The sequence below is a fragment of the Sorex araneus genome, chromosome 2 (genome assembly GCF_027595985.1).
Source record: "Sorex araneus isolate mSorAra2 chromosome 2, mSorAra2.pri, whole genome shotgun sequence".
Taxonomy (NCBI): Eukaryota; Metazoa; Chordata; class Mammalia; order Eulipotyphla; family Soricidae; genus Sorex; species Sorex araneus.
Window position 1 is genome coordinate 93,030,771 of NC_073303.1, and position 11,678 is coordinate 93,042,448.

At 46.0% G+C, this 11,678-nt stretch overlaps 1 protein-coding gene across 1 annotated transcript in view; it reads left to right on the forward strand.

Annotated features, from left to right (window-relative positions):
- Positions 1-4,414, forward strand: part of ZFAT (zinc finger and AT-hook domain containing) — a 198,191-nt gene extending 193,777 nt beyond the window's left edge. Inside the window, exon 16 of the mRNA XM_055128605.1 lies at positions 1,425-4,414. Within this exon, the coding sequence (XP_054984580.1) occupies positions 1,425-1,664 (240 nt within the window). The 3' untranslated portion in view covers positions 1,665-4,414. The remainder of the gene's footprint in view (positions 1-1,424) is intronic.
- The last annotated feature ends 7,264 nt before the right edge of the window (positions 4,415-11,678 follow it).

Here is an 11,678-nt window from a genome sequence, read left to right on the forward strand (position 1 = left end):
CCAAGGAAAATCCGCTTGGAGTATTGACAGTGTTGTGCAAAGAAAGGGCTCCAGAGGGCAGTGATGCCCATCTGCCTACGTGGTCTCATTTAATTCTCCCAGCAAACTCTACAGCAGGCACTTTGTCCTGTTTTTATAGTGGAGAAAGCTGAGGGGTGAGGGAAGCAAGCTGCACACAGCCAAGGGTAGTGGACTGACGTTCCACAGCCCGAAGTTCTTTCCATCCTGCCACTTTTCCTCAGTCTTGGAAGCACAGGGTGGGCCTCTCGCCCCCCAGGACACAAGCTCAGGGCAGGGCCCTACTTTTCTCCTGGGCTTATTTACTAACCCCTGAGTCATGTTCGTAGCTTTTGAGCCTCAGCTCTTTCTCCCATTCCCCTAGGTCAGCTTTCGTCTTTCATCATTCTCTTACCAGCATCAGAGACCACTGGCATTTGAAAACGGGTGGAGTCAGGGGTGTGGGTGTGGAATGTGCTGGAATGTGCTGGAATGTGCCTTGTCTGAAATGTGAGACAGAGACATGAGGCCTCTGATTTCTGAAATGACAAGGCACCAGCTGGAATGTGCCCTGTCTGAAATGTGCCTGTTTGTCGCTGCTGACGTGGACTTTAGCAAGTCCCCTCCGCTCACACATATTCCCACCCGACCCTGCTGTCCAGCCCAGGGGGAGCACATTTCCTTCAGCAGGCCTCCTGTCCTGCTTGGTGAAGATATCTGTGCTGAGGGGTGACACCAGGTGCAACCCATCTTCCTAGAATGTTGCTGTCTTCATATGGAGAATTGGACTTCCCAGATTGAGTGAAAAGCAGCGCCCAGGAGAAATTCCTTTCCCTCGTACTACCAGTTGTAGGCAGTCAGTTACCCGGGGTCCCTCCCCAGGCCCAGCCCCACACTGGTACATGAATAGCACCTGTGCTTTCCAGCCTTCTCACCCCCATGCCTTTTGGGAACCACTTGGAGGAAGGTCACACGTAGACTTTGGGTTTAAGTTGGGTGGCCCCATTAGCCACACAGAGCTGGACCCCTGAGCATGTTGCTTTGGAGTCCTGGGCTTCGCCGTCCTCACCTATAAATAGGGGTTGTGATCAAGAAGTGAGCAGTCCTGGGGCTGGAGTGATAGCACAGCGGGTAGGGTATTTGCCTCTCACATGGTTGACCCGGGTTCAATTCCCAGCATCCCATATGGTCCCCTGAGCACTGCCAGGGGTAGTTCCTGAGTGCATGAGCCAGGAGTAACCCCTGTGCATCGCCGGGTGTGACCCAAAAAGCAAAAAAAAAAAAAAAATGTGAGCACTATTGAGCATGGGACGAGCCAAGGGACGGGCTCCTCAAATACCCCCCAGGTTGCTCCTGAGGCCACGGTCCAGTTGTCAGTGCGGGATCTGGCAGCAACACCTGTGTGACTCTCCTTTGCCCTCCCGCAGGTCACGGACGAGGAGCCCGCGTCCAACCACACCGTCATGATCCAGGAGACCCTGCAGCAGGCCTCTGTGGAGCTCGCGCAGCAGCACCACCTGGTGGTGTCCTCAGACGACGTGGAGGGCATCGAGACCGTGACTGTCTACACCCAGGGCGGGGAGGCCTCCGAGTTCATTGTGTATGTGCAGGAGGCCATGCAGCCCATGGAGGAACCGGCCTTGGGGCAGCCAGCCCTGGAACTCTAGAGGACACGTGGGCTCAGAAGCCCGGGGCAGGGCCGCCCGGCTGTTGGCACCGGAGACACCCAGGGCAGGAGGGCGCTGCCCCGCGCTCTCCCTGCTGCCCTCCTCCGGGGCCCGCCCTGGCAGCCAGACGGGGGCGCTCCTTGTTCTGCCTCCGGGTCGGCAAGGCAGAGTCCTCATCACCAGCATTCCAGAACCCCTGCCCCGACATAGGGGGCCATGGGCTCGCCCTGTCTGCCTCAGAGCAAAGACTTTGGCATCAACTACCCAAATGCGGCCCCTGTGGCTTCAAGAGTCCGCCTGAGAGGCGCCTGCTCGCCCCTCCGCTGCCGTGCTACTGTCTGTCAGCATCTTCCCCACAGCACACCCTGACTCCTTCCCTCTCCTCGGTGGGTGCCAGCTCATCTGGGCGGCTCCTCAGCCCGGGGAAGGGAGGGAGCCATCCTAGAGAAAGTGCCCTTAGGATTCTCCAGCCCCTCTGGCACAGGGAGGGGGCGATCAGGGCTCCGGCTTCATTACCAAGTTTTACCCTTTTTACGGATCAAGGGTGCTCGCCTTCATGTGAGGTTACCTCCCCTTTGGCGGGCAGGGTCCCCACTCCCTCCACAGGTGGGGTCTCCATTGCCAGGTTAGGATTTTCTTTAAAAAAACAAAAACAAAACCAGACAGATGCACTTTTCACACCCTTCACCTCCCACAGGCAGGAGGAGAAGTGGATAGAATCCAACACCTGCTGCCATGGGCCCTCCTTTCCCGTGGGATGGTGTCACCTTCTCCTCCCTAATTGAAAACCTTAGGTTTGGGCTGCACCTCAAAACACCCGCTCTGAGGCCCGGGCCCTGAAAATGCACCTGATGAGAGTCTTCCCCATGGATGCTCTGAGCTTCCCTCCTGGGGCTGTTCTCCGAGGGCTGTGCTCTCTCTCTCTCCCCCTCATTTCCTGGTCCAGCGCTGGCTTTGCTCTGGCAATCAGAAGCTATCGGCCGACCCTCGTGTCACCAAGGCTTCCTCCCAGGTGCTCGTGAGACATTCTGTACGTTCTGTAGTGGCTGCTCTCTGCACCGCACACAGGGCATCACGCCACACCCTGCCCAGCCCCTCCTCTCCCCCCTGTTCACCTTGTTCAAGGTCAGGACTTGATTCCTTCTTTCTAATGAAATCTTAGGTGGGTTAATACAGATATTAAGGCAGGTCACATAGCAGCCACTCTGGCTGGAGAGGTCCACAAGCCCTTTGTACTTAGCCCTCAATGCTACTGCGCTCTCAGTCCTGGGATGGGTAGGGGGTAGGGGGAGCACTTGAAAGCTACTGCCCTAAGAAGGGAGGTGACTTCTCAACCCCATGCAAGAAAAAGGGACTTTGTAAACTAGATAAATTTGACCCCAGTAGGGATGGGGTGGGGGGTGGGGATGTGGAATCCAAAAAAGAACAAGACGAGGCAGGGAAAATTAGGAGAGTGGGCACAGCTCATGAGCTATTTCCTTCTGACCAGTGGGTAGCTCTAAAGCAAAGAGTTGAAAGATCAATTACAAGCTAGAATCTAGGAGAACAGGACTGAGAGATGATGGATAATGATTTTCCTCCGTAATCATGGGGAGGTGATAGCCTATTCACAGCCCCAGAATGCAAAGGTCATAGAAACCTTTCAGAGTGAGCAGTCCTCTTTGTGTGCACTGACTGGGGCATGTAGAAATGGTGGGAGGTTCTCAGTAGAGATGGTCCTAGGTTTTCTGCAGCAGATTGTAGGCAGAGAAGCTAAGCTCCATCTGTGCTCTGTCACTTCATATCTGAGTCAGACCTGGGTGGGTTTCTATGTCTATCAGTTTTCATTTGCTCATCTCTGAAGTGGGGCTGATGAAAAGAGCTGACTCCTAAGATTATTGACTAAGCAAAAGCCACAAAGCCATTAGCAGGATATCTGGCCCACAAACTATAATTTTAAGTTATTATTCATGTACTTAGCCAGAGGAGACATAAACGTAAATGTCCCTTAGACTCTGCCCTCAAAGATGTCCTGATCCAGTGGAACATGAATAAATGTACAGGAGGCAAAGAGCCCCTCACCGTGCTTCGGGAGACACGGGAGCAAGGAACCTGGCCTTTCTTGGTCTCTTGACATGGGGCATTGGATCAGAACTGGTGAGGCCATGTGACACCAAGGAACAGGTACTCAGCTGTTCAGCAGCATCGCTCACCTAGCTGCACCGTACCCTTCCTCTGAACCTGTGTGACAGAAGGATATCTCAGCCCTGCATGCCAGCCACTTCACAACTGCACACGATTCTTTCTGAGCTTCACCTCCAGCGTGTGCCACTCCTTTGCACCATCAAAGACCTAAAAATCATTAGAAGATCTTGTTCTAATTTATAAATTGCCTGTGAAGGATGAACATTCTACTAGTCTGGCATGGAGAAGGCAACTGCTGCGTGTCTACTGGGAATCTGTCTGTAGCCCTGTCCATAGAACTTGCACATAGGTGTGAGGGGAAGTGGCTTGAAATGTCCTAGTTTAGGCGGTCACAGGGCCTCATGTTTGGTGGGTGAATGAGGAATCCTGATTCTGTGCTTATTCTCTATGTGTTGTCGACCCAGCTTGGTATGTGTGAACATCTGTGTCATCTACAAATTGGGAAAAGTCATTTCATTCCTTTTGCCTCTGTTTCCAGGACTTACTATGACAGCATATGTTTTATACGGTACCCAGTACATTGTGTTGTGCATATTAGGAACACAATAAATATTTATTTTCCTTTCTCTTGTTCACGGGTGAATTCTGAGTCCCAAGGTAAATGACAAAGGACAGCTTAAATAGGGGGTTGTCATCCTCTGGCCTATGGGCAAAAGGAGAGTTATCTGTCTCTTAATTGTCTGACCCTGTGCTTACCGTTGTTCTTTCTCCTGGACCCACCAAAGTGCCTGGTGTACATTCACTCTCATTGATTTAGCAAAGACTAATCCGTTCTCTCCAGTGATCAGGTACCCAACTGTGAGTTAGAACACAACAATGTCACAAGTTCCTGGGCCTCAAAGGATCACCCTGGGGTCAAAGGGCAGAGGAATAGAAGGTGATGGAGGGACTGAGCAGCTCCGAGAGCACAGTAGGGATACCCATAGTAAATGCCATGAAAGGGCACCATGACAGGAGGCTTAAATGAAGGAGGCAAATGCTGGGTATCTGCTGAATCTTGATTCTGTACTCATTCATGGTCTGTCCAGAAACAACACCTCAAGATCAAGAGCTGGACCAGCCCAGCACTGAGCTGAACGTTGCAAGTATCCTATCATTGATTTCCATCACCAGCATGGGTGGAGATTTGAGTTTGTCCCTAGCAAAGGAAAGCAGCCAGGGAGGTTAGGAGACTCGCCTACAGTCTAGAGCCATTAAGCCAAAGACCAGAAGAGCTGAGACGTGGGCTTCGTGCCTCCCACTCCTAGCCGGAGCCTTTGAAGTCTGGCTCCATCTGGCTGAGAGCTATGAACCCCTGGAGAGGAAAGTGGGGCACTGATGGGAAGGTCTAAGGTCTTACTAGGCAGGGAAAGAGGGGAGGAGGAGGGACAGAGGGCAGAAGGAAAGAATTTTGTTTTTTGGTGCCATTCACAAGTTTACGCAAGGTTCTTTCCTCTGAGTCATTGAATCAACCTGCAAGGTTCTTCCTAGGGAGCATTTGCTCACAGAAGATGTGAGTACAGTAGTCTACCCACTTCCCTCCAAAAACATTACTGGAAACACAACTGAAGAATTGTCTGTTTCAGAGCTCCGCTTGATTGGATTTGGGGGATCCAGAGAGCTGCCTCGTTCCCTAAAATACTTTCATAGGGAGCTGATGCTCAGTGGCAGGGTGGGGTGTGGGCTTTTCTGGGTCACATAGTACATTCCAACAATTTCTCAGCTGTTTTTCTTATATGCACACCTGCGCGTGTGTCTGTGTGTCTGTGTGTGTGGTTAAAGCCACTCTTGTATTATATCTGCTATGCAGAACCAGCTGTTAAAATGTGAAATGCTTTTTGATCCACCTTGTCTTTTATACCAGAAGAAGTGAGCGTGTGCTAAAAGGCCAAATGGGCCCTGCCTGCCATTTGACACTGTGTGCTGAGCCCCTGCTGTGTGGCAGGTACCATGTCTAATGTGCATCTTTAATGTGCAATAATACCACTTTACTCATGGAGAATAGTACAACAGGGAGATTAAGAAACTTGCTCAAATCACAGAAGGTAGCAGAATTTGAACTTGAGCAAGATCTACCCTCAGAATCAAAAGGTGCCCCCTGCCACTTTCCCCTCCACCTGCCCTGACAACACAGTGTCTGAGAGAGGTGTGTGTCAGGAACTTGAAGCCAGGATGAGGGTTCTGTTTCTTCAACTATTGCGCTTTTCTTACTCCCTGGGCCAGGCTGCCCCTATCATGTTTGAAAAGCAGGCAAGGAAAACGGGGAGGTGACGAACAAAGGAAATGAGAATGATGCCAAATGCTTGTTTTGCTCAAAGGCAGGAAGCCAGAGTGGGCTCCATGGGTCAAATGTCCAGAAACCAGGTCACAGGGGAACAAGAAAAAAAATATGAGTAGGCCAGGGCCTCTCGGAAGGGGCAGATGTGTCTCTCCACCTGCCCCCAAAGAACCCTGGCAGCCGGAAGCCCCCAGAGCCAAATTGCTGCCAAGCTCATGGCCGACCTTCTCAGGCTCACCCCGAGCCGCCCCACACATGAGATTGAATCCACTGAAAAACCCTGCTATGTGGGACTTGTGACTGAAATCTCCAGGTTTCCAGAATCGGAATGGGCCCCTCCTCCCATCTCCCTGCACTTCCGATTTCCTGGCAGTCATGATCTGCCTCTGGGCACCATTTTAGCGCTTTAACAGCCATGATTTAGATTCACAAAGGAATCTCAGAGGAGAGCAGCATGGTGCAGAGATGCCTCAGGACCTCAAAATAACCATTTTAAAAAAAATTTTAAGTCTATCACCCTATGAAAACATTTCAGAATTCCAGATTCTAAATTTGATGGGGTGCAAGGTAGAAGACAACCAATCTTGATAAATACGTATATGTATATGTACATATATAATATATTAGCACATCAGACTGAAACTCTAGCAGCAGCATCTCTAATACAGGGGTTTAGTGCCTCCAAGATGAGATACAACAATTTTCACACACTTTCCTCTAAGGAAACCTTTTTGATCATTTTTAGTCAATTATTTACAACAAGCAATTATAAAAAAAATTAATTACTTAGCATCTGCCTTTTGGGCAGACTTGGGTGGTGGTGGTAAAACAGTGGTGAAATAGTGGTGGTGGGAATGTGTAATGGTGGTGGGATTGGTGTCAGAATATTGAATAATCAATTACTGTGAACAACTCCTTGAAAATAAATTTTTAAAATGTGAGTAGAAATCAGGGAATCACCCGGGATCTGTGATCAACCCGAGTGAAAGAAATATTCCAGGTAGGCAGTGGAGACTGGTCAAGAGGACTCTGGAGGAGGACTCTGTGGTGTGTGGGGCAGAAGCAAGGGCAGCATTGGGCTGGCCTGGGCCTGGCAGGCCCCCGACTCTGACCCGCAGAAGCTCCTTCAGCCAGTCCTACTGTCGTTCCATCCTTCCCAGCAACCCCCCTCCCTTGCCAGGGCCTCACCTCTCAGTGAAGCTGAGGAAAAGGCAGGGCTCTGCCTAAGGAATGGATGCCCAGGCGTGATTGTCCTGGTCCTGACTCCACTGACTCCATCCTGTAGCAGCTTCGTAACTGGAAGCAAAGCCGTCTCTCCCCTATTAGTGCCATGGGGGAACTAAGGGAACCAACACCACAAGGTTTGCATAGTTTCAGACCCAGGGCAGTTCTGGAAAAACTTTCACTCCAGCTCTATGCAAAGCTACACTGACTCCAGAGATCGTGAGATTCACCCAAGTGCCGTCTGTGTGTGAGGCTCAGGACAGTGTCACCTGGGGTCCTGGGGCCTTGGCCTGTGCTCAGTGCCATGGCCATGGCCCTCCAGTATGACTCTGTAGCAGCGAGTCTCAGCTGCCGGACTGCCCTGAGGTTTGATTTGTTCTCCCCTCCCACCGCCCTTAGGAGAGGCCGGCTCATTTTTTTTTTTTTAGCTTGTATCTACAGGGCTAATTTAGTGAATTAATTTTTTCTTGTATTAAGTATTTAAGATTCATTAGCTGTTGTCACGAATGATTTTTCCCTTGTTGTTTGTCTCTATTAGTCAAGGCTAGAGTACAACAGCCATTTAATTCCAAATCCATCTTTCCACCTGAGTCCTTTATTTACTTTTATTTTATTTATTTATTTTTATTGAATGAACGTGAGATTCATGGTTCCCTTTTAAAGTTCACTGAGCCCCTTAAAAATGGTCAACCCAGTTGTCCATCTTGCCCTTGCATGCACTCTAGGTTTATATCAGTCTTATTTCGGTGATGAAAATTTAAGTCATAGTGGGAAGTCTTTGTAAATCATTTAAGTAGACTAATACAGTGAAGAAGAAAAAAATGTTTTAAGGCATGCTGAGGGGGAGACTTAATTTTCCATGCATCACAAAATTTTCCAAGTAAATTATTTTTATGTCAACGTGGCCCTTCTCTAAGCCATGGCAGGGATATGTTGGGGTTTGATTTAAAGAATTCTAATCTATCACTGTCACCATTCCTGCTGCAATTTAAGGCTTCGGTGGTTTGTGGTAGATAACAGTTGTTACACTTCCTGCAGTCTAAGAAGGAAGTGACAGCTGGGTATTAACTATCATGAAGCAGACAAAAGGGAAAAGAAAGGGCTGTGTAGACAGAAGGCGACGGTCAGGACAGAGTCGCCTTCGTCTTTGCTGATGTTTGCAACTTGCTTCTTCCATGCTTTACCTCTTCGATTCCATTGTCATCTAACAGATGAGAGAGGGAGAGCGGTCACACCTGGGGGTGCCTCATTAATATTGAGAAATTAACAGTGGAACCGCTTTGATGGTCCTGTGCCATGTAATTAAGAAATGCAGTCTGAGGAATCCGTCCTTGTTTGATTTTGTGATGCAGATACAACACTGAAGTGGACTCTAGCTTAGAAGCCTTGATGAACAGAACAGAAGTTAGATCATGCACACGGGAAAAGGATGCTCTAGAGAGACATGGAAAGCATGAGATGTGTGTGACTGCTGCCAGCATGATATGCTATGATGTTATGACAGTTATGGTATTTCTTGGCCATAAGAATTTGGAGACCAGCATCATATATGCAGTCTATCATTAACCAAAATGACGTGATGCAGCACATGGTGACTGTACTGTACCAATTACACAAAGCAATGCATGCCCAGTTCCTGGAAGAGCATAAATGTTCACGCAGGGTTGATTATTATGACCTTTATGATTATTGTCATCATTCTCCTTCTCTAACAGCCTAATTGGATGCATCAGTGGTGGTGTAGTTGAGGAAAGCATTACTATCAAAGGGGATTGAGGCTGGAAGAGGTTAGTTTTCAGTGATCAGAGTCTTACATAAGACTCTGCAAAGTGTCTCCAAAACAAAGTGAAAGCAAAGTGAAGGCTTCAAGACAAAGCTAGGCTGCCAGAGCTGCAGGGACCCGAGGGAGATGATCAAAGGGCCTGCTATATAGATGGAGGAGGGCTTCGACAGGGACTCATTCACTGGTCTAGAAGTCAGTCTTTCAAACACCATTGCTTTGCTTCACTGTGGTATACGCATATTAAGGAGGTTGAGATAGATTCTCATCAGCATTGGGGAGGGCTTATATGCTGCTGCTTTGCACGCTGATAGCAGCCGTCATTCCTTGCCATTGCTTATCTTACCATGCAGCCGCTTTGTCAAAAGGGAGTAGAAGAGACACCTGCCGAGGGTCAGTGTGAATCCACTTTGTTGCAAAGACAAGCCCTGCTCTGAGGGGGACAGTGTGGGAGACAGTGCTGTGGTGCCAAGGATGTTTTAATGCTGTATTTATGGGACATAAGTAAAATTGAATACTAATATATAAATTAGTGTTATATAAAGCAATTAATATAACTACAGCCTCATAAATTTAGGAAGACCAGAGAACTAGAAAATCATTGATTATATAAACAGTGTGTGGGGAATGAAATGAAACATAGAACTTCTCTAACTTATTGGAGTGGTAATGAGCTTAAAATGGTGACAAGAAAGTAAAATACAGAACAAAAAAGTAAATGAAATAATAGCAAATACCACTAATTACTAGAAACATAAATAGATTAAACTCATCAATCAAAAGTTATAGAGTTACTTGATAGATAAACAAAATAAGACCCAACTATATGTTGTCTGCAAGAAAGGCATTTTAGAAACCATGTAGGTAAAGTAAATGATTTCTTCTAGTAACCAAAAGAGAACCAAAGTGGCTGTATTTATATCATAATAGACTCACTTTAAAATTTTCATGAGACAAAGAGATCAATTACTATTGATCGATAGTAATGTAGACTATTATAAATATCAAAACACCTTAGAACATAAAACATATTGGCAGATCTGAGGTTATCTATTTATAATGGATAGATCATTATGGCAGAAAAAGCAACAAGGAAACTGTACTTTACACTATAGAACAATTACTGTCTTCTTGCATTATGCTTAATTTTCCATCCAATAAATTGACACGTAATATATATAGAAAACTCTTTAAAGTAAATCACACATTAGCTGACAAAATGAGTCTTAAAATTTTTAAGAAGATTGAAATCATCCTGAAGACTTTTCTTACCACAGTGGAATTAAACTGGAAATAAATAAGAAAAAATCACAATACATGGGAACCAACTAATACATTCTTGAAAATAATTGAGTCAAAGAAAATCTAAAATGAATTATAAAAATAACTTGAGAAAACAAACAAAATAGCATGTCAGGACATATAGCATGGCAGAAGAAACTACTAAAAGAAAAGTTTATATCAATAAGTGACAATAAAAAAGGAGAAAAACTATGAAATTAAAAAACCTAAAAGTATACTATGAGGAACTAGAAAAATAAGAGCAAGCTAGATCCTAAGTTAGCTGCAAGGAGGAAAAACTAGTAAAATAGAAATTAGTAAGCAAAAATTAGTAAGATAAAACCTTTAAAAATATGGAAAAGGAGACAGAGACATGTGGAGGTTAAAATGCTTGTCTTACACACTTCCTACTCCAGTTCAATCCCTGGCACCATGTCTGGTCTCCCTAGCACCACCAGGAGTAATTCCCAAAGGTAAAGCCAGGAATAAGCCCCAAGTACTTCTGGCCGTCCCCAGAATAATAAAGAACAACAAAAACAAATGTGACCTTTTGAGAAATTTAAATTGTAGCTATGTAACAAAGCTAAGAAGAAGAGAAGATTCAAATACATAAAATCATCAAAGAAAGTTAGAAATTAACAACAGATGCCTCTGGAAGTTTAAAAGGTTCATAAATGTATGTGTGTATCATCCACTATAAGGATCATAAATGTGTTTGTGTGTGTGTATCATCCACTATCATCCACACCAACAAATTGACTAAACTAAAGATATTAGTCAAATGACTGAAATATGAAATCAAGAAAATAGAGAAAACCTGAATAGATTGAATGTGAATTAATCCTCTAACTCAGTACCAAATTGGGTCATGGATGAATTTAACTAGTAATTTTTTTTAATTTATGTATTTTAAAATATTTTCATTGTGAAATCACCATAAAATACAAAATTACCAGGGTTTGATGATTGAGTTTCAGATATACAATGCTCAAGCACCAGTACCTTCACCAATACCCACTTACCTTCACCAATGTCCCCAGTTATCCTACCACCACCAAGTCTCCTTCTAGGACAGGCACTTTCCACAACTAATAATTTGAAGAAAACTTTGTAACTAAATTCCTTTTCAAACTCTTCCAAGAAAAGATGAGAGAACACTTCCAAAGTCAGTTTGTAGTACTAGCATCACTCTGATGCTGAAGCAGATAAACAAAAAACAAACAGAGCTACCAGAAGAAAACTCCAGGCTAATATTCTGATGAAAGTATGTAGAGAAATCCTCCATAAC